Source organism: Oncorhynchus nerka, linkage group LG17, assembly GCF_034236695.1.
Source record: "Oncorhynchus nerka isolate Pitt River linkage group LG17, Oner_Uvic_2.0, whole genome shotgun sequence".
Taxonomy (NCBI): Eukaryota; Metazoa; Chordata; class Actinopteri; order Salmoniformes; family Salmonidae; genus Oncorhynchus; species Oncorhynchus nerka.
The window spans coordinates 13,125,857-13,148,956 of record NC_088412.1 but is presented as its reverse complement, the minus strand read 5'-3'; the positions used below and the strand labels follow the sequence as shown (position 1 = coordinate 13,148,956).

Below are 23,100 nucleotides of genomic sequence, written 5' to 3'. Positions count from 1 at the left end.
TTTTCCACATGTATATGACTAGTAGGGAACTTTCAATGGTCTAAAGTTGATGTTCTTATTATTTTCAACACACCTGTTTTGGAGATCTTGGTCCATTCTCCTTTAAGGAAGTCTTCTAGTTTCTCTCTCAGTTCAGACACAGTCTTACTCACATCTCCAAAGTACTGAAGAGGACGGACAATGATGCTGGGTAAGTCTGAAGATACACTGATACTGGAGAGAGACTGATAACTCTGGAGAGAGAGAAAGAGAGAGAGACAAAGAGAGAACAGATCCAAATGATTGAGAGTTTTAATTTCATATCACATGTAACAAGGCAGTTTAGTTACCTGGAGGAAATGGATGTGATCCTCTGTGTGTGAGAGCTGCTCCAGCTCAGTGCTTCTCTTCCTCAGCTCAGCTATCTCCTGCTTCAGTTGCTCCAGGAGTCCTTCAACTTGACTCACTTGAGCCTTCTCTTGGGCTCTGATCAGCTCCTTCACCTCAGAGCACCTTCTCTCAATGGAGCGGATCAGCTCAGTAAAGATCTGATCACTGTCCTCCACTGCTGCCTGTGCAGAGAGCTGTTAAGAGAGAGACGTAGAGAGAGAGAGAGACTGACTTGTCTTAATTTAATGAGCTATCCTCATTACACTAACACCCCCCCAAAAACACATTGCGTACCACCACAACCTCCACACAATCACATTATACAGTACCCAACACCACAGCACAATCCAGCACCACATTCCAACCGTGCATTCAACCCCTTCTCTCCAGCCGTACAGACAGCCCCCCTGAGCCCCCATACCTCCTGAAACATCTCCACGCTCTTGATAATTTTGTAAAACTCAAACTCTTCACTAAGACATCAACAGTAATGGCATTACCCTGGCAACACAGAAAAAAACATGATGAACAGTCTGTCATTGCAGAAAATGGATACCCCTCCCCAACTCTGTCCAGGGCTCCATGTAATACCCTCCACTGGATAACCCCTGACCTTTCCAGCGCTGGGAGCTTATAGAGCACCCTCCACCTATACCCTGCCACTGATGCCCCTTCACTTCCGTTAAGCTCCTCATGTGTCTAACCTTGACACTGGGGGTGTACAGCACCTTACCCCCCCATCTCTGAAAACTCCCCCAGGCTCAGTGTTAGAAGTAAGTTAGTGCTCCGGACTCTCCTGCCAGTCCCCAGTCTCTGGTGTCACTTGCAGTGGTGGAAATGGTGGTGGCCCCTCCTCAGGCTGCTCCAGCCCCCTCCTCACAGGGTCAGGCAGAGCCTCCTGGACCTCCACATGACTCTCTCCAGCAGCCTAAGAGATGTTAGTCCCGCCTTATTCCCAACCCCCCCCCTTGTGGGGGCTTCAGCAGCTACCAGGCCCCCAGTACTGCAGCATAGAAATCAGGGACCCCTGCTGTATTGAGTCTCCCCGGCCGCATGATGAAGAGCTGCTGATCCAGCCCCAGACCACCAGCCCTCCTCAACAGAGCACATGCCGGTGCCCTCCAGCCCACTTCTGTACAGTACAGTAGCATCTGAGCTGCTTTGAGTCAGAACGCTGGCACCCTGCTCTCCAGGTCCACCAGTCCTTGTCCACCCTCCTGGACAGGCAGGTACAGTACCACCGCTCCCCTCAGCCAGTAACCCCCCGACCAGAAAATAATTCACTAACTTGCTCTGCAGGTCCACAAGCAGCCCACCGAGGGGGTTGAGAATGGACAGTTTCTGCATTATGGAGGATTCTGCCAAGTTGTTGATGATCAGCACCCTCCCTCTGTATGACACTTGGGAGAGGAGCCACCTCCACTTCGTCACCTTTCGACAGCACCGCTTGTGACAGTCCTTCCCAGTTCTTCCTAACCCACCCCTCCGAGCCCAGATACACCCCAAGCATCTTGAGTCACTCACAGCCCCACTGCAACCCCCCTGGAATCTGCGGAGGTGCACTGTCCCTCCATGCTCCAGATAACAGAGCCTCACTCTTGCCCCTGTTTACCTGGGGCAAGCTCATCCCTAACCAACACAGATGTCACCAGCGTATGCTGACACTGCTATGCCTGTTCCCAACCCTATGCCTGGCTCCCACACTCTCTGTAGCCTCCTGCGTAGCAGGCAAAGAAAGGGCTCAATAACAAGAGTGTATAGCTGCCCCGACAGAGGGCATACCTGATGAATTCCTCGCCCTACCCAGACTGGCCTACCTCCCCCCACCTTGTCCATACCAGCCTTACATAATTACAAAAAGGAGATTATCCTGATTAAAATGTCTGACTTGAAAAAAAATCCAAATATACACATTGCGAGATATTTTGTGAAATAAACAGACATCTATATTTCACCTTTGGGAAACAATGGGACGACCTCAGAGTTTCAGGAGTATTTCATTTTTTAAAACATTTGAACTACCAGCAATTGATAACAGCATTGTAAGCAGCCCAAACTTACATCATTAGAAATAATAGGTTATCCTGATTAAAATGGTGTAGAACTTCAAACCATTATTATTTATTATTATTAACCAAATATATGCATCTATTAGCGATCATTTGAGAAATAGACAGACATGTCCCTATTTCCCCAAAACATTGGCAGTCTGAAAGTTATAACAGCAGTCTTTTATTTAACCAGCTTACCATTTATCTAGTACCATTTACGCTTTTGTGTTTAACATTTAGTGGTTTGTAATCTAGCGGTTAACTTCTTGACGCAACCCATCCCGTTACCGGGATCATTTTCATCAACAACCTCTCAACAAAAAATAAATTACTAAAGATATTTAAATTCATGAAATCACAAGTGCAATATAGCAAAACACAGCTTAGCTTTTTGTTAATCCACCTGTCATGTCAGATTTGGAAAATATGCTTTACAGCGAAAGCAATCCAAGCGATTGTGTAAGTTTATTGATCACTAGAAAAAAAACGTTATGAACACCTAGCATCAAAGTAGCTTGGTCACGAAAATCAGAAAAGCAATCAAATGAATTGCTTACCTTTGATGATCTTCGGATGTTTTCACTCACGAGACTCCCAGTTACACAATAAATGTTCCTTTTGTTCCATGAAGATTATTTTTATATCCAAAATACCTCCATTTGTTTGGCGCGTTATGTTCAGAAATCCACAGGAAAGAGCGGTCATGACAACGCAGACGAAAATTCCAAATAGTGTCCGTAATGTCCACAGAAACATGTCAAACATTTTTTACAATCAATCCTCAGGTGGTTTTTCAAATATATAATCGATAATATATCAACCGCGACTCTCTTTTTTAGAAGGAGAGAGAGAGACAATGGCTGCCCCACCCTGTTGCGCAAGCAAACACCCAGCTATCCACTGACGCGATGTTATATTTCTCGCTCATTTTTCAAAATAAATGCCTGAAACTATGCCTAAAGACTGTTGACACCTTAAGGAAGCGATAGGGAAAGGAATCTGGTTGATATCCCTTTATTAAATGGAGCAAAGGCAGGCTATGGAACATGGAGTTTTCAAAATAGAAGCCACGTCCTGGTTTGATTTTTCTCAGGTTTTCGCCTGTTCTGTTATACTCACAGACAATATTTTGACAGTTTTGGAAACTTTAGAGTGTTTTCTATCCCAATCTGTCAATTATATGCATATTCTAGCATCTGGTCCTGAGAAATAGGCCGTTTACTTTGGGAACATTATTTTTCCAAACATTAAAATAGTGCCCCCTAGCTGAAAGAGGTTATTAAGAGAGTTGGGCAGTAACCGAAAGGAGGCTGGTTCGAATCCCCAAACCGACTAGGTGAAGAATCTGTCGATGTACCCTTGACAGATTTAGGCACTTAACCCTAGTCATTGTCGTGGCAAAGACCAGTGTCTGGCCCTCTACTACTCCAAACTGGACCCGTCTTACCCTGGTACGGTATAGCACAAAAACATTAGCTTTACTATCTGGAATGCTCTTTAGGCTTTATTACCCAAAGACATTGTAAATCTCTGTCAGTGCTATCTCTTAGAGGCCCATTCTCAGTGGAACACACACACAATAGTTGACAGAATCCTCTATTCTGTCGAATAAAACAACCATTCGTAATGCAATACAAAGATTATAATAAAATCTATAACATAATCTTGCAATTTTTCATGACATCTCCCCAAGATTATAGTCCCAGGAAACATTTCAAAGAGAGACAATGACACCCCCATTTTCCCAGAAAAAAACCCACAAAACACTTCGTTAGTATTCATTATACTACACCCATACAGAAACTCAAAAGTTAACTAGAAACAAAACCTAATAATAATGATAATTCCACTGTACTTCAAATCATTAATCATCAATTTGAATCTACATCAATGTATATGCATGATTAATTGAACATACACTACCCTTAGATACAATTATCCTGTTATCATTACTATTTAAATGTCATTTTTTTATCCTCTGTCGCAAATGTAGTACATTTCTCAGCGTAAGGAATCAGTGACATTTAATCCCAGGCATTTAATAAAAATGTAGATGTGTTCTCCCATGTCTCCTTTAACATACATACTTTAGGTAACTTCCGTCCATCTTCCAAGAAAGAATCCTACTCAAACATATCAGATAATACAATGTTTAATTAAGTAAAATCAAAACCTAAAATCAACAATAAACAGTAAACAAATAAACAAACCCATAACCACTTTAATCAGCAATCTAATCATTTAAACCTGTTGATATGTTTAGTAAAAACTATCCAGATTTTTAACAAATCTAAAATCTTTCAAAAGTTGGCGCGTAAAAATCTAAACTTGCTTTTTTCCACTCATATCTTCAAGGTTTGCATTCCCCAAAGGTCAATAATGTTCAGCTCATACATTAATGATCTTCCTTCTGTCTGTACAGGGTCTGAAGTTCCAATGTATGCAGATGATACAGTGATAAATGCATGCAAATAACAAACAACAAGCTACACAAGAACTCACTACTGTAATGGTTCAGATTACAAAATTGCTCAGAGACTCATGTTTGCATCTAAAAAAAACACAGTCAACATGTTCCTTGCAAAGAAAACAACTGATACCCCTGAGACAGATGTCTATGTATCAGTGTTACGGTTTTCTTCCGTGGGGAAGGAGAGTCGGACCAAAATGCAGCATGGTTAGTTCGATACATCTTTAATGAAGAAAAAAAACACAAACTATACAAAAACAATAAACGTAACGTGAAAACCGAAACAGCCTATCTTGTGCAAACAAACACAGAGACATGAACAATCACCCATGAAACACTCAAAGAATATGGCTGCCTAAATATGGTTCCCAATCAGAGACAACGAGAATCACCTGCCTCTGATTGAGAACTGCCTCAGGCAACCATAGACTTTGCTAGAACACCCCACTAAGCTACAATCCAAAACCTACGAAAAACCCCCATACATAAACACAACACAAAAAAAAACCATGTCACACCCTGGCCTGACCAAATAAATATAGAAAACACAAAATACTAAGACCAGGGCGTGACAATCAGGGGAAAAGCTCCAGGTGGTATCTGATTTTAAGTACCACGGCATCATACTTGATGCCCCCCCCCCCCCCCCCCCCCCCTAGGTGCGGACTCCCGGCCGCACACCTAAACCCATAGGGTGGGCGTCTGTCCACGGTGGCGGCTCCGGCTCGGGACGTGGACCCCACTCCAACCAAGTCTTAGTCCCCCTGTAACGCGTCCTTTGATTGGCGACCCTCGCCGCCGACCTTGGCCTAATAACCCTCACCAAGGACCCCACTGGACTGAGGGGCAGCTCGGGACTGAGGTAGAAGCTCGGGACTGAGGGGAAGCTCGGGACTGAGGGGTAGCTCGGGACTAAGGGGTAGCTCGGGACTGAGGGGTAGCTCGGGACTGAGGGGTAGCTCGGGACTGAGGGGTAGCTCGGGACTGAGGGGAAGCTCGGCACTGAGGGGAAGCTCAGCACTGAGGGGATGCCTAGTACCGAGAGGATGCCTAGTACCGAGAGGATGCCTAGTACCGAGAGGAAGCCCAGTACTGAGAGGACGCTCAGGCAGGTAGTTGGCTCTGGCAGATCCTGGCTAGCTGGTGGTTCTGGCAGATCCTGGCTGACTGGCGGTTCCGGCAGATCCTGGCTGACTGGCGGATCCTGGCTGACTGGCGGCTCTAGCTGCTCTGGCTGCTCCATGCAGACTGGCAGCTCTGGCTGCTCCATGCAGACTGGCAGCTCCATGCAGACTGGCAGCTCTGGCTGCTCCATGCAGACTGGCAGCTCTGGCTGCTCCATGCAGACTGGCAGCTCCATGCAGACTGGCAGCTCTGGCTGCTCCATGCAGACTGGAAGCTCTGGCTTCTCCATGCAGATTAGCAGCTCTGGATGCGCTGAACAGGCAGGAGACTCCGGCAGCGCTGGAGAGAAGGAAGGCTCTGGCAGCGCTAAACAGGCGGGAGACTCCGGCAGCGCTGGAGAGGAGGAAGGCTCTGGCAGCGCTAAACAGGCGGGAGACTCCGGCAGCGCTGGAGAGGAGGAAGGCTCTGATAGCGCTAGACAGGCGGGAGACTCCGAAAGCGCTGGAGAGGAGAAAGGCTCTGGCAGCTTTAAACAGGCAGGAGATTCCGGCAGCGCTGGAGAGGAGGAAGGCTCTGATAGCGCTAAACAGGCGGGAGACTCCGGCACCGCTGGAGAGGAGGAAGGCTCTGGCAGCGCTGAACAGGCGAGGTGCACTGAAGGCCTGGTGCGTGGTGCTGGCACTGGTGGTACTGGGCCGAGAACACGTACAGGAAGTCTGGTGCGGGGAGCTGCCACCGGAGGACTGGTGTGTGGAGGTGGCACTGGATAGACCGGACCGTGCAGGCGCACTGGAGCTCTTGAGCACCGAGCCTGCCCAACCTTATCTGGCTCGATGCCCACTCTAGCCCGGCCAATACGAAGAGCTGGTATGTACAGCACCGGGCTATGCACCCGCACTGGAGACACCACGGTGCCTGCCCGGTCTCTTTAGCCCCCCGGTAAGCACAGGAAGTTAGTGCAGGTCTCCTACCTGGCGTAGCCATACTCCCTGTGAGCCCCCCCAATACATTTTTGGGGCTAACTCTCGGGCTTCCATCCGCGTCGCCGTGCTGCCTCTTCATACCAGCGCCTCTCCGCTTTCTCCGCCTCCAGTTCTTCTTTGGGGCGGCGACATTCTCCATGCTGTGCCCAGGGTCCTTTTCCGTCCAATATCTCCTCCCAAGTCCAGAAGTCCTGTGATCACTGCTCCTCACGATAAACAGGGGGGAGTTGGCTCAGGTCTGAACCCTGACTCTGCCACACTCTCCCTGAGCCCCCCTCCCCAAAGACATTTTTGGGGCTGACTCTTGGGCTTCCTTGCCAACCGTGTTCCCTCGTATCGCCGGCTGCCTCTGCTCTCCTAAGTGCCTCCACCTGTTCCCATGGGAGGCGATCTCTTCCAGCCAGTATCTCCTCCCAAGTGTAACAACCCTTGCCATCCAAAACGTCTTCCCATGTCCATTCCTCTTTTCGCTGCTCCTGCTGTCGCTGCCTGTCACCACGCCGCTTGGTCCTGTGGTGGGTGATTCTGTTACGGTTTTCTTCCGTCGAAGGAGAGTCGGACCAAAATGCAGCATGGTTAGTTCAATACATCTTTAATGAAGACAAAAAACACAAACTATACAAAAACAATAAACGTAACGTGAAAACCGAAACAGCCTATCTTGTGCAAACAAACACAGAGACATGAACAATCACCCACGAAACACTCAAAGAATATGGCTGCCTAAATATGGTTCCCAATCAGAGACAACGAGAATCACCTGCCTCTGATTGAGAACTGCCTCAGGCAACCATAGACTTTGCTAGAACACCCCACTAAGCTACAATCCAAAACCTACGAAAAAAAACCCATACATAAACACAACACAAAAAAAAACCATGTCACACCCTGGCCTGACCAAATAAATATAGAAAACACAAAATACTAAGACCAGGGCGTGACAATCAGGGGAAAAGCTCCAGGTGGTATCTGATTTTAAGTACCACGGCATCATACTTGATTCCAACCTCTCTTTTAAAAAGAAAATGAAAAAGATAACTCAAATAACCAAATTCAACCTAACTAATTTCCAACACATATGAAATTGTTTTGGCTACAGAGGTAACAAAACTATACTTCAAATCTATGATACTCCCCCACTTAAGGAAAAGTACCTTTAGTCAATCTGCTTTCAGTGTGAGAGCTTCCCATGTCTGGAATACCCTGCCATTAGACACACACAACTGTGATTAATGTGCACTGTCCTTGTAAAAATAAAAATGACCAAACTGCAATTAACTTTCATAAGGTCTGAAAAGGTTTTATTTTATTTCCCTTACCTTTGATGATCTACATCAGAAAGCACTCCAGGAATCCCAGGTCCACAATAAATGTTTTTTTTGTTCGATAATGTCCGTTATTTATATCCAAATACCTTCTTTGTTAGCGCGTTTGGTATACATATCCAAACGCTCATTCTGGTCAGCGTTACGTCGGACAAACTTCAAAACTTTATATTACAGGTCGAAGAAACATTTCAAACTAAGTACAGAATCAATCATTAGGATGTTTTTAACATAGTTAAAAGTGGATACCATGTAGAACGCGCATGGTCAGAAAAATACTGGCTGACTGCCAGACACAGGTTGATTCGGCTCTCATTCACTCCCACAACACAGCAGAGGTCTCATTCAAATGTCTCTAGATGGTTGACATCTCTTGGAACTCCTAGGCAGTACAACATCATTAATATCTCAAGTGGATTTCATTGGGGACTGCAGTGAATACATGCAAAGCTCAGATTTCTCACTTCCTATTTTGATTTCTCCTCAGGATTCTGCTTGCCATATGAGTTCTGTTGTACTCACAGACATCATTCAAACAGTTTTAGAAACTGTAGAGTGTTTTCTATCCAATACTAATAATAATATGCATATATTAGCTACTGAGACTGAGGAGCAGGTTGTTTACTTTGGGAAACATATTCATCCAAGCTACTCAATACTGTTTTAATTCAAATGTACCCAGACGGATATATTCCAATAAGCGGTTAATAGTTCCATCGTTAAGGTAAGATAACCAAAAGTGGACACACTCTAATCAGTTTCTAGAGCTCAATTGCCTAGATTTTGTAGACAGTTTAGTAGTGCTTAAAACCTCATCTTTATCAATTTATTCATTAAAGATACCAACTCAAAACCTATGAATGGGTGGTTGAAATTGATTCTAATTATATTCTCAGTGTTACTTTATCAAATCTCTTAGTAATCGATTATACACACAATTTATCATATTCACAGAATCCACATAAAAAGTAAGACATTTTTCGGTACTTACACAGAACTTTAAGGATCACCCACACAGGAGTGGTCAGATGTTCACACAGAACTGGTCAGATGTTCACACAGAACATCAGAACATAATTAAAAGGTTACCCACACAGAGTCAACATACCACGCTCACACAGAACGCTCCTACAAAGATTACCTAGTGATTCCATAACAAAATACTCACACAGAGTAACCCAGGTCATACCTGGCTAGCACATTTAAAATAATTGGAATTCACCACCTCTGAGGGTCACTTAGACAGTCACACAGACACTATCAGAATGACTCTGCCCTGCTTACGCCTCCAAGGTGCCCTCCTCACAAAGGAATACACATTCAGAGCCTACGTAACAGAGGTTTTTATAAAAACTCGACTTCAAGTGTGTGTGGTTTGCTCACCTCTTTCTTAAATGAAACGAAGTTTGAGATGTGGTATCCACTCGGCTCGCTGCCTCTCAGATCAAAGGTGGGTCCATCTGCTTAATTCCCGAAGTGTGGTTTCCCTGAGATCCCAAGTTTGAGGGATCCCTTGTGCACGATTTACCTAGGTCGTCAGGAGCGGTCACCAAGTGAAGATTCACTAACCACACACCAGTCAGAGTTATACTTAAACTTCATCTTTAATAATATGAGCTTTACACTAGCCCTTTGAGCCTCAGAATTCATTATAGACACTGAATTGATCTGAGAAACAAACAAAAATGTAATCTTTAGTTTGATGTATTACACTTGTGATTTCATGAAAGTTAAATATTTATTGTAATTTAATTTGAATTTGGCGCTCTGCAATTTTACCGGATGTTGGCCAGGTGGGACGCTACCGTCCCACACCCCCTAGAGAGGTTAAACTCTCGCTGGAAGCCTGTGTTTCAGACATAAGGAAGTGGATGGCTGCAAACTTTCTACTTTTAAACTAGGACAAAACAGAGATGCTAGTTCTAGGTCCCAAGAAACAAAGAGATCTTCTGTTGGACCTGACAATTAATCTTGATGGTTGTACAGTCGTCTCAGGTAAAACTGTGAAGTACCTCAGCATTACTCTGGACCCTGATCTCTCTTCTGACGAACATATAAAGACTGTTTCAAGGACAGCTGTTTTCCATCTATGTAACATTACAAAATCTGAAACTTTCTGTCCAAAAATGATGCAGAAAAATGAATCCATGATTTTGTCACTTCTAGGTTAGACTACTGCAATGCTCTACTTTCCGGCTACCCGGATAAAGCACTAAATTAACTTCAGTTAGTGCAAAACAGGGATGCTAGAATCTTGACTCCAGTGCTAGCCTCTTTACACTGACTTCCTGTTAAGGCTGGGCTGATTTCAAGGTTTTACTGCTAACCTAAAAACATTACATGGGCTTGTTCCTATCTATCTTTCAGATGTGGTCCTGCCGAACATACCTACACGCATGCTACGGTCACAAGACACAGGCCTCCTTATTGTCCCTAGAATTTCTAAGCAAACAGCTGGAGGCAGAGCCTTCTCCTATAGAGCTCCATTTTTATGGAATGGTCTGCCTGTCCATGTGAGAGACGCAGCTTGGTCTCAACCTTTGAGTCTTTATTGAAGACTCATCTCTTCAGTAGGCCCTATGACTGAGTGTAGTCTGGCCGAGGGGTGTGAAGGTGAACGGAAAGGCACTGGAGCAACGGACCACCCTTGCTGTCTCTGCCTGGCTGGTTCTCCTCTCTCCACAGGAATTCTCTGCCTCTAACCCTATTACATGGGCTGAGTCATCACTGTCATTACTGGTGCTCTTCCATGCCATCCCTAGGAGGTGTGCGTCACTTGAGTGGGTTGAGTCTCTGACGTGATCTTCCTGTCCGGGTTGACGCCCCCTTCGGGTCCGTGCCATGGGGGAGATCTTCGTGGGCTACAATTTGCATTGTCTCAGGGTAGTAAGTTGGTGGTTGAAGATATCCCTCTAGAGGTGCGGTGGCTGTGCGTTTGCAAAGTGGGTGGGGTTATATCCTACCTAGTTTGCCCTATCCGGGGGTATAGTCAGACGTCTCCCGACCCATCCGGTCTCAGCCTCCAGTAATTATGCTGCAATAGTTTATGTGGCGGGTGGCTAGGGTCAGTCTGTTATATCTGGAGTATTTCTCCTGTCTTATCCTGTGTCATGTGTGAAGTTAAGTTTGCTCCCTCTAATTCTCTTTCTCTCTCTCTCTCTCTCTCTTCTCTTTCTCTTTCTCTTTCTCTCTTTCTCTTTCTCTTTCTCTTTCTCTTTCTCTTGGAGGACATGCACCCTAGGACCGTGCCTCAGGACTTCCTAGCCTGATGCCTTCGTGCAGTCCCCAGTCCACCTGGTTGTGCTGCTGCTCCACTTTCAACTGTTCTGCCTGCGGCAATGGAACCCTGATCTGTTCCCCAGACGTGCTACCTTGTACTGGACCTGTTGTTTTGGACCCTATCTCTCTACCTCACCAAGCAATCTTTAACTCTGAATAATCGGCTATGAAAAGCCATCTGCCATTTACTCCTGAGGTGCTGACCTGTTGCACCCTCTACAACCACTGTGATTATTATTATTTGACCCTGCTGGTCATCTTTGAACGTTTGAACATCTTGGCCATGTACTGTTATAACCTCCAGAAGAGATTAGAGAAGCCAGAAGAGGACTAGCCACCCCTCAGAGCCTCGTTCCTCTCTAGGTTTCTTCCTAGGTTCCTGCCTTCTTAGGGAGTTTTTCCTAGCCACCGTGATTCTACATCTGCATTGCTTGCTGTTTGGGGTTTTTGGCTGGGTTTCTGTACAGCACTTAGTGATATCGGCTGATTTAAAAATGGCTTTATAAATACATTGGATTGATTGATTGATTGATTGATTGTATATATTCCGCTCCCACCTGTTCGCTGAAATAGAGCAAAACTTCCTCCACACCATTCTCCAGAACTTACCCGCAGAGACAGCATTTCTTCTCCACTTGGTTGACACCATCACGCCGCCCAAACAAACTACCCTACTCCCCCCTCAACGATAAACAGTAGAAACCAATAAACAAACCCTACAACATGAGAAAATAGACTTGGAAAATACGCAGGAACCAAAATAAAAGAATAGCAACCCTCCTCACGAACCACAAAACCCCCACACAACCAACTTCTTCTTCTATGATATAATGGCGGTCCGCAAACCAACGTTAAATGGTGCATGCTGGAGTGTGTTCAATCACGGTTTACAACATTTCTAAATCCTCCTACCTAACTCAAAACAAATGAGAAGATAAAAAACAGCCCTACTAACTTCTAATAAACCCTCCCCCATCCCCACAATTCCTTCCAAACACCCCAAACCCCATCCAACCTCAATGACCCTACACTTCAATCTTTCCCTCTCTTCAACATACTTACAACAATATAGCAACACAAGCTCCACCGTTTCATTGACCATACCCTCCAGACACAAACCATTCACATGCTGCCAACCAGATGTAAGGACCAGTTCAATGTACAATGTCCTAAGCGCAATCGAGTAAACACCATTTTTTCCTTCCTAATCTAACCTTTGAATTTTGGTCCACCGACCTTTCTTTGGAGGGCATATAAATGCCGGGCCCTTGAGCTCAGAGTCCCATCTCCTCTGTCACACATCTATCAAAATGGCTCTGATCTTACATTTGGCCTCACGTCTACCCAGCGGAACATTACTATCAATTATATCTTGTTTCAAAGCTCTTTTAGCTAACTGGTCTACAATTTCATTCCATTCCACACCCGAGTGTGCTGGGACCCAGGAGAATCTCACTACTACACCCATTCTCTCAATTCTCCATAATAACATTAATACCTCCAAAATATTACATTTACCAGATGATAAACTATTCAGACAGAGAATCTGAGCATACTATAATCCTAACAAGGTTGTACATCCTCCATCCATTGGAGGGCAACTATTATCACCAACAGTTGAACTGAGTATACTGACAGTTCATCTGTTAGTCTTCTACATATCTGCACATCAAATTCAGGAAGGTAAGCTCCTGCTCCTGGGCTCCCACTATCTGGGTTCTACATATCTGCACATCAAATCCAGGAAGGTAAGCTCCTGTTCCTGGGCTCCACTATCTGGGTTCTACATATCTGCACATCAAATTCAGGAAGGTAAGCTCCTGTTCCTGGGCTCCACTATCTGGGTTCTACATATCTGCACATCAAATCCAGGAAGGTAAGCTCCTGTTCCTGGGCTCCACTATCTGGGTTCTACATATCTGCACATCAAATTCAGGAAGGTAAGCTCCTGTTCCTGGGCTCCCACTATCTGGGTTCTACATATCTGCACATCAAATTCAGGAAGGTAAGCTCCTGTTCCTGGGCTCCACTATCTGGGTTCTACATATCTGCACATCAAATCCAGGAAGGTAAGCTCCTGTTCCTGGGCTCCACTATCTGGGTTCTACATATCTGCACATCAAATCCAGGAAGGTAAGCTCCTGCTCCTGGGCTCCACTATCTGGGTTCTACATATCTGCACATCAAATCCAGGAAGTTAAGCTCCTGCTCCTGGGCTCCACTATCTGGGTTCTACATATCTGCACATCAAATCCAGGAAGGTAAGCTCCTGTTCCTGGGCTCCACTATCTGGGTTCTACATATCTGCACATCAAATCCAGGAAGGTAAGCTCCTGTTCCTGGGCTCCACTATCTGGGTTCTACATATCTGCACATCAAATCCAGGAAGGTAAGCTCCTGTTCCTGGGCACCACTATCTGGGTTCTACATATCTGCACATCAAATCCAGGAAGGTAAGCTCCTGTTCCTGGGCTCCACTATCTGGGTTCTACATATCTGCACATCAAATCCAGGAAGGTAAGCTCCTGTTCCTGGGCTCCACTATCTGGGTTCTACATATCTGCACATCAAATCCAGGAAGGTAAGCTCCTGTTCCTGGGCTCCACTATCTGGGTTCTACATATCTGCACATCAAATCCAGGAAGGTAAGCTCCTGTTCCTGGGCTCCACTATCTGGGTCCTTGGATCCATCTGTGAAAAGTGGTAAAAAAGCATAACAACTTCTACCAATGTAATTGTCAACCAGTTTCCCTTTATCACTGACCTCTGACCAATCTGTCCTTTTCTCTACCAAGGTTAGATCAACAACAGGATCTGGGAGTAACCATGGAGGAACATCCCCTATCACCACAGAAGGGCCAACCTCCAATTAGCCGTGTGGTGCCAGTGTGGGAATGAAAGCAGTGTAGACACACGATTCCTAGGAGATAATAACCGGGTGGTTGCACGTTATTGTTCTGAGGTAGATTCTCCATAGGCCCATCATACATTCCATTCCTCCAGACTGAGAGGACAAAGGTATTTTGTCTGCTGCCTTAAGATTTACAATGGGCATGAGGTGACACAAAACCCCCACCTCCATGCCTCTCAATCTTACCCCCTCTGGTGGATGTGTGAGATGTCTCTGTAGGATTGTGGTCCACAGTAAACTGACCCTAACTGGCTAGCCATGACAACTGTATTATATACTATCTATTCTGACACTGCTCATACATATATTTATATTTATGAATTCTTATCCCATTCCTTTACAGGATTGTGTGTATTATGTTTTGTTGTGGAATTGTTAGGTATTACCTGTTAGAAACTGCTGCACTGTCGGATCTAGAAGCACAAGTATTTCGCTTAACAATAACATCTGCTAACCATGTGTAAGAGAACAAACATTTTTTTATTTGATTTGATTTACTAGTATGTTCCCAACAGTCATCTAGAACAGTAGCAGTGGGATGCTCAACCTCACAGCCTTTCAACCCAATAAGCTAATGACAATTTATTACACCGTATATCCAAAGGCATCTCACCTGCCTCCACTAGTAAGACACATACAGATGTTGATTTAAATGCACCAATACATATCCTTAAAGCTATACACTGGATTCTGTCCAGCCTCTGAAGCAAAGTATTTGGTCATTCCACTACGTTGACCCTATCTGCTCCTGCACCATGCCAACAGACTGGGAAGATGGGACACCACCACCAACACACCCTGGAACTCTTCTGAAGTCAAATCTCGTATGCCCAAATACTTCTCTGCAGCTTCCCACCACAACATCTATTTTCTGTGATTTGTATGCCATTTTAACATTTGAGAATTAACCAATGATATTAGGCCACTCTTGGCCATGATTACAGACACCAGTGTCTTTTGACACTATATAAACGAGTCATCCCGCAGTGTTTGTGATTATACCGTGGTGAAGACAGCTTGGCTGTCGAAACGTTGGTAATTACATTTTTGCATCTGAGTTTTCTACTCCGCTAGCCAGCACCTCGCCTAAATAGGTGTGCGTTTCTTTTTCTTCTAGATTGCACTTGAATTATTCTATTCCTCTATTCCTTTGAAACATTTGTGAGTGTAATGTTTACTGTTCATTTCTGATTCTTTATTTCCCTTTTGTTTATTATCTATTTCACCTGCTTTGACAATGTAAGCATATGTTTCCCATGCCAATAAAGCCATTTGAATTTAATTGAGAAAGAGAGAGAGAGGTGTGTGTGTATAGGGGAGATGAGTCAGTCATGGTTACTCAAAAGTTATGTGATGAGATGAGATAGCCCCGCCTGCAACTTCAAAATCAGTGTCGGCCCAAGGCCCAATAGGAAATATTCTCTTGGTGTAATGATCAAAATGTTGGTTTCTCCCGTGGTAGACCTGGGTTCATATCCCGTCAGTTACATGAAGCAGTCTATTCTCTGAAAGCGGTGTTCCCAACAGTGGGATTGAAGAGGGGCCCCTCTCTCTCACTCTCTGACCAGAGGAGACAGGTACAATGGTGTCTCCTCGGGTCAACAAAACTCACCTTGAGAGACTCCACAGCCTGTCTGAGCTCCTTCAGCTCCTTCTCTCTCTCCTGGAATCTCTGCTGGACCTTCTGCTGACTCATCCCCAGCTGCCTCTGTGGAGAATCACTCTTCAATGAGCTATCAAGCTTTATTTGTCCTGTAGATCAATAGCTATTTTTTAACCTTATAACTGGAACCATCAGGAGCTAGCCAGCTAATTAGCTACTATCTTTTTAGTCACTGTTAGCCACTGCTAGCAGTCTTTTCCTTTAGCTCGGACTCCAGCCACTTTAGCCCGGATAGCCTGGATAATACCTGCCAGTCTGCACAGCACGAAATCAGCCCTGAGCGTATCAAATCATTTTTTTCCCACTACCTCAAAGGATTCCTGCCGCAAGCTCTGGACCACTACACCGGATCATCGCAGCTAGCTAGTTGCTACCGAGTGGCTATTGTGGCCAACGCCCTTGTCCAGAAGCATGCACCAGCTAGCCTTGCGCTAGGCCCATTTCCCAGCTAGTAAACGAAGTGCACCAACTACAATACCGCTCTTGGAACCTTTGCTGACACAGAGCCCCGCCAATCCATAACGACTGGTCTGCTGACGTAAATTGGCCAATGTGCTCTCAACCGGCCTCTGCGTCGTGGATGTTGGTGTTGTTCCATCTGCTAGCCCCGGCATGCTAGCTTCCTGAACGCCTTGTCTTCCGCTCGCCTTGCGTAGTATATCGATTACCGAACGGATCCCTGTTTCATCTTTGCTGCTCATTGGACCCTATGATCACTCGGCTACACAGCTGATGCCTGATGGACTGTTCATTAACACGGCACTTAATTTTGTTTATCTGTCGGCCCCAGCCTCGTACTCAGGCTCTGTGTGTTGTTAACAGACCCTCTCTGCCCATTCACCGGCGTTTACCCTTTTGTTGTCCAGCTGTTACCCGTTGTTGTCTCACCCGTTGTTGTCTTAGCGCTTCCAATCAACACCTGTATTTGCTTTATGCCTTTCTCTAACATCAATATGCCTTGTATACTGTTGTTTAGGGCAGCGCTCATTGTTATATTTTACTGTGGAGTCCCTAGTCCTGCTCAACATGCCTCAGATAGCCCTATTGTCCCATCCCCCACAAACATGCAGAGACTGCACCTAGCTTAACCGGCGCCTCCAGAGATGAAACCTCTCTCATCGTCAATCAATGCCTAGGTTTACCCCCACTGTAGCCGCACCCTACCATACCCTTGTCTGTACACTATGCCCTGAATCTATTCTACCACGCCCAGAAATCTGCTCCTTTAATGCTCTGTTCCCAAAGCACTAGACGACCAGTTCTTATAGCCTTTAGCTGTAACCTCATCCTACTCTTCCTCTGTTCCTCTGGGGATGTAGAGGTTAACCCAGACCCTGTGTGTCCCCAGGCGCTCTCATTTGCTGACTTCTGCAACCGTAAAAGCCTTGGGTTCATGTATGCTAACATCCGAAGCCTGGTTTAGGAAGGCCACCAAAAATGCAGAAATGTCCATCCCCAATTACAACATTTTCAGTCAAGAGAGAACTGCTAAAGGGGGCGGAATTGCAATCTACTGTAGAGATAGCCTGCATAGTTCTGTCATACTATCCAGGTTTATGCCCAAACAGTTCGAGCTTCTACTTTTAAAGATCCATCTATACAGAAATAAGTCCCTCGCTGTTGCCGCATGTTATAGACACCCCTCAGCCCCCAGCTGTGCCCTGAACACCATATGTGAACTGATTGCCCCCCATCAATGTTCAGAGTTTGTGCTGCTTGTGTGACCTACACTGGGATATGCTAAACACCCCGGCCGTCCTACAATCTAAACTAGATGCCCTCAATCTCACACAAATTATCAAGGAACCTACCAGGTACAACCCCAAATCCGTAAACACGGGCACCCTCATAGATATCATTCTTACCAACTTGCCCTCTAAATACACCTTTGCTGTTTTCAACCAGGATCTCAGCGATCGCTGCCTCATTGCCTGCGTCTGTTATGGGTCCGCGGTCAAATCACCAACCCTCATCACAGTCAAGCGCTACCTAAAACACTTCTGCGAGCAGGCCTTTCTAATCGACCTGGCCCGTGTATCTTGGAAGGATATTGACCTCATCCCTTCAGTAGAGGATGCCTGGTTGTTCTTTAAAAGTGCTTTCCTCACCATCTTAAATAAGCATGCCCCTTTCAAAAAATGTTGAAACTAAGAACAGAAACATTCCTTGGTTCACTCCAGACTTGACTGGCCTTGACCAAAACAAAAACACTCTGTGGTGTACTGCACTAGCTTCGGATAGTCCCAGCTATATGCAACTTTTCAGGGAAGTCAGGAACTAATACGCACAGTCAGTTAGGAAAGTAAAGGCTAGTTTTTTCAAACAGAAATTTGCATCCTGCAGCATTAATTCCAAAAGGTTTTGGGACACTAAAATCCATGGAGAATAAGAGTACCTCCTCCCAGCTGCCCACTGCACTGAGGCTAGGAAACATTATAACCACTGATAAATCCACGATAATCAAGAATTTCAATAAGCATTTCGCTATGGCTGGCCATGCTTTCCACCTGGCTACCCCAACCCTGGCCAGCAGCTCTGCACCCCCTGCAGCAACTGGGCCAAGCCCCCCCCCCCCCTGCTTCTCCTTCACCCAAATCCAGATTGCTGATTTTCTGAAAGAGCTGGTAAATATGGATCCCTACAAATCAGCTGGGCTAGACAATCTGGACCGTCTCTTCCTAAAACTATCAGCCGCCATTGTTGTAACCCCTATTACTAATCTGTTCAACCGCTCTTTCATATCATCTGAGATTCCTAAAGATTGGAAAGCTGCCGCGGTCATCAAAGGGGGAGACACTCTCGACCCAAACTGTTATAGATCTATATCCATCCTGCCCTGCCTTTCTAAAGTCTTCAAAAGCCTGTGAACAAACAGATCACCGACCATTTCAAATCCCAACATACCTCCTCCGCTATGCAATCTGGTTTCTGAGCAGGTCACGGGTGCACCTCAGCCACGCTCAAGGTCCAAAACAATATCATAACCTCCATCGATAAAAGACAGTACTGCGCAGCCGTCTCCGTGGCGGAGATCTTTCTGGGCTATACTCAGCCTTGTCTCAGGATGGTAAGTTGGTGGTTGAAGTTATCCCTCTAGTGGTGTGGGGGCTGTGCTTTGGCAAAGTGGGTGGGGTTATATCCTTCCTGTTTGGCCCTGTCCGGGGGTGTCCTCGGATGGGGCCACAGTGTCTCCTGACCCCTCCTGTCTCAGCCTCCAGTATTTATGCTGCAGTAGTTTATGTGTCGGGGGGGCTAGGGTCAATTTGTTATATCTGGAGTACTTCTCCTGTCCTATTCGGTGTCCTGTGTGAATTTAAGTGTGCTCTCTCTAATTCTCTCTTTCTCTCTTTCTTTCTCTCTCTCGGAGGACCTGATCCCTAGGACCATGCCTCAGGACTACCTGCTGTCCCCAGTCCACCTGGCCGTGCTGCTGCTCCAGTTTCAACTGTTCTGCCTTATTATTATTGGACCATGCTGGTCATTTATGAACATTTGAACATCTTGGCCATGTTCTGTTATAATCTCCACCCGGCACAGCCAGAAGAGGACTGGCCACCCCACATAGCCTGGTTCCTCTCTAGGTTTCTTCCTAGGTTTTGGCCTTTCTAGGGAGTTTTTCCTAGCCACCGTGCTTCTACACCTGCATTGCTTGCTGTTTGGGGTTTTAGGCTGGGTTTCTGTACAGCACTTTGAGATATCAGCTGATGTACGAAGGGCTATATAAATCAATTTGATTTGATTTGAACCCATCTTCAATGCTCTTACTGAGGGAAGGAGGTTGTTGGCCAAGATTTTGTGATACATGGCCCCATCCATCCTCCCCTCAATACGGTGCAGTCGTCCTGTCCCCTTTGCAGAATAGCATCCCCAGAGAATGATGTTTCCACATCCATGCTTCACGGTTGGGATGGTGTTCTTGGGGTTGTACTCATCCTTCTTCTTCCTCCAAACACGGTGAGTGGAGTTTAGACCAAAAAGCTCTACTTTTGTCTCATCAGACCACATGACCTTCTCCCATTCCTCCTCTGGCTCATCCAGATGGTCATTGGCAAACTTCAGACAGGCCTGGACATGTGCTGGCTTGAGCAGGGGGACCTTGCGTGCTTTGCAGGATTTTAATCCATGACGGCGTAGTGGAGACTGTGGTCCCAGCTCTCTTCAGGTCATTGACCAGATCCTGCCATGTAGTTCTGGCCTGATCCCTCACCTTCCTCATGATCATTGATGCCCCACGAGGTGAGATCTTGCATGGAGACCCAGACCGAGGGTGATTGACCGTGATCTTGAACTTCTTCCATTTTCTAATAATTGCGCCAACAGTTGTTGCCTTCTCACCAAGCTGCTTGCCTATTGTCCTGTAGCCCATCCCAGCCTTGGCCAGGTCTACAATTTTATCCCTGATGTCCTTACACAGCTCCCTGGTCTTGGCCATTGTGGAAAGGTTGGAGTCTGTTTGATTGAGGGTGTGGACAGGTGTCTTTTATACAGGTAACGAGTTCAAACAGGTGATGTCAATACAGGTAATGAGTGGAGAACAGGAGGGATTCTTAGAGAAAAACTAACAGCTCTGTGAGAGCCGGGATTCTTACTGGTTGGTAGGTGATCAAATACTTATGTCATTGATAGAGGAAAATATGTTTGAAATGACTAATTATGTATACATTCCAATCAGAAACTGACTAGTCCAAATGCTATAATGTACTGTCCCTCTTGCTCCCTTTCACAATTGTATATAATGTAGTCAGGAAGTTTAGTAACAATGAAGGTCTGTTCTTTAAGTTCATTCAGTTGTACAAATCTCCAGGTGGTGGGAACGGGCCATCTCCAAAATGGTCGGGAATGTTGATTTATGCTGACTGGCCTTGACTTCGTGCTGAAAACGCGGAGGCTTGAGAATTAGAGGGGCCCTCTGTTTGTGAAACGGAACGTTTGGAAAACGCTGACGTCATTTTCAGTTTATAACCTGTGGTAATGTGTGTAAGCATTGAGTACTCTCTGGAATTAAACGCTCTTTACCTGGCTTTTAAGACTGGTCTCGATCTACTTCATGCATAATTAATGAACTTACACCTCATTAATGAATAGAAACGAGTGTGAAATTGGTTTTGGCAATTAAAGCATAGAGTAATTTAGAATTCCTCTATCAGTCATGAAATAAAATGCAAATGAATAACTTAAAAATCATGCAATTTGATTTTCTGGATTTTTGTTTTAGATTCCGTCTCTCACAGTTGAAGTGTACCTATGATAAAAATTACAGACCTCTACATGCTTTGTAAGTAGGAAAACCTGCAAAATTGACAGTGTATCAAATACTTGTTCTCCCCACTGTATATCACTCCAGTGTAAGTTGCTAAATTGTAATTACTTTTCCATTATTGGCCTATTTATTGCCTTTACCTCCTTACTTCATTTGCACAGACTGTATACAGATTTTTCTATTGTGTTATTGACTGTACGTTTGTTTATCCCATGTGGAACTCTGTGTTGTTTTTGTCGCATTGCTTTGCTTTATCTTGGCCTGGTCACAGTTGAAAATGAGAACTTGTTTTCAACTGGCCTAAAATATATATGTATTATTGTGACATAGGGCCCATAGAGAGGAAGGTCTGTAATATTGATGGTCCCTTTACAGTGTGATATTTTTTCGTTGCTAGGTGAATGATTATAGTTTTATGGTTGGCATACATGTATCAAGGGGTTGAGACTGAACTTTGGACTCATTAAAGGGCATTCAGAATGATAATAGTGTTTGACTTTTTAAAATGGTCATACATTGGAGCAAACTCAATATACTCAAGGTTTGTGTTCATATTTGTTCTGCCGTGGATCCATTTAATTTGACTGATCTCATATTCAAACAGTCTTAGTTCATACTGTATCATTAATTCTTTGTTTATCAGACAGTCACCAACAAGTTGTTCTAGTCTTACCAGTTTCTCAGTCCTCTCTGCTGCAGCTGACACTGTATCATGGCCTTTATGTTCATCCATTGTACACAGCATACAGATACACTGCTGATCGGTACGACAGTAAACCTCCAGCAGTTTGTCATGATGAGAGCAGATCTTCTCCTGTAGTTGTGCGGTGGCTTTGACCAGCTTGTGTTTCTTCAAAGCAGGAGATTCATAGTGAGATTGGAGGTGATTCTCACAGTAAGAGGCCAGACACGGCAGACAGGACATGAGGGCTTTCCGCTTTCTGCTTCCAGTGCAGATGTCACACGCCACATCTCCAGATCCACCATAGCACAGAGCAGGAGGGGGAGCAGCCTGGAGTCCTGTTTTCTTCATTTTCTCCACCATCTCAGCCAACATATTATTTTTCTTCAGATTAGGCCTTGGAGTGAAGGTCTCTCTGCACTGCGGACAGCTATAGACCCCTTTCAGAACTTCCTGATCCCAGCAGCCGTCAATACAGCTTCTACAGTAATTGTGTCCACAGGGGATGGTGACTGGTTCCTTCAGTACATCCAGACAGACAGAACAACAGAACTGGTCCTGGTCCAGCTGAACTCCCTGCTGAGCCATTTGGATGGATTTTCACTCTCACACAGACAGACGACACAAAGACTCAGATCAGTTTAATTTCTTCAGAAGAGAGTTTGTGGGAGGGGAAGGGACTTCCCGGTTCTGCCAGAGGGGTGAGAGTAGAGGGAGGAACAGAGGGAGGGATGGGTGCTGAGAGGGATCCAGTGAGGTAGAAGTTAGAGGAAGGGAGGGAGAGAGAGAACTGCATGCGAGGTCTAGAGTAATTGAGTAATTGCCTCTGGCCCCCTCTCAGTTAGGAGGAGTGATGAGCTCTACAGTGGAGTCTCACAACTCAATTGCTGGTTGAAAACTGTTTTCTGCCGCTACCAAAATATAGAATTTGTAGATAATTGGCCCTCTTTCTGGGACTCACCCACAAACAGGATCAAGCCTG

At 45.3% G+C, this 23,100-nt stretch overlaps 1 protein-coding gene across 1 annotated transcript; it reads right to left on the bottom strand.

Moving 5' to 3' along the window:
- Positions 1-213: 213 nt before the first annotated feature.
- On the bottom strand, positions 214-22,760 carry LOC115119703 (E3 ubiquitin/ISG15 ligase TRIM25-like). The gene is made up of 3 exons (XM_029648565.2): positions 22,110-22,760; positions 16,126-16,221; positions 214-563 (listed from the first exon to the last, which is right to left on the bottom strand). Exons 1-3 carry the CDS (start codon positions 22,704-22,706, stop codon positions 303-305), a joined length of 954 nt encoding a protein of 317 aa, XP_029504425.2. The 5' UTR covers positions 22,707-22,760; the 3' UTR covers positions 214-302.
- Positions 22,761-23,100: the final 340 nt, after the last annotated feature.

Coding starts and splice junctions, on each gene's coding strand:
- LOC115119703 (XM_029648565.2), bottom strand. CDS start 22,706: ATGGCTCAGCAGGGAGTTCAGCTGGACCAGGACCAGTTCTGTTGTTCT. Junction 16,222..22,109: donor CAGAGAGGACTGAGAAACTG/GTAAGACTAGAA, acceptor GATTCTCCACAG/AGGCAGCTGGGGATGAGTCA. Junction 564..16,125: donor AGGCTGTGGAGTCTCTCAAG/GTGAGTTTTGTT, acceptor CTCTCTTAACAG/CTCTCTGCACAGGCAGCAGT.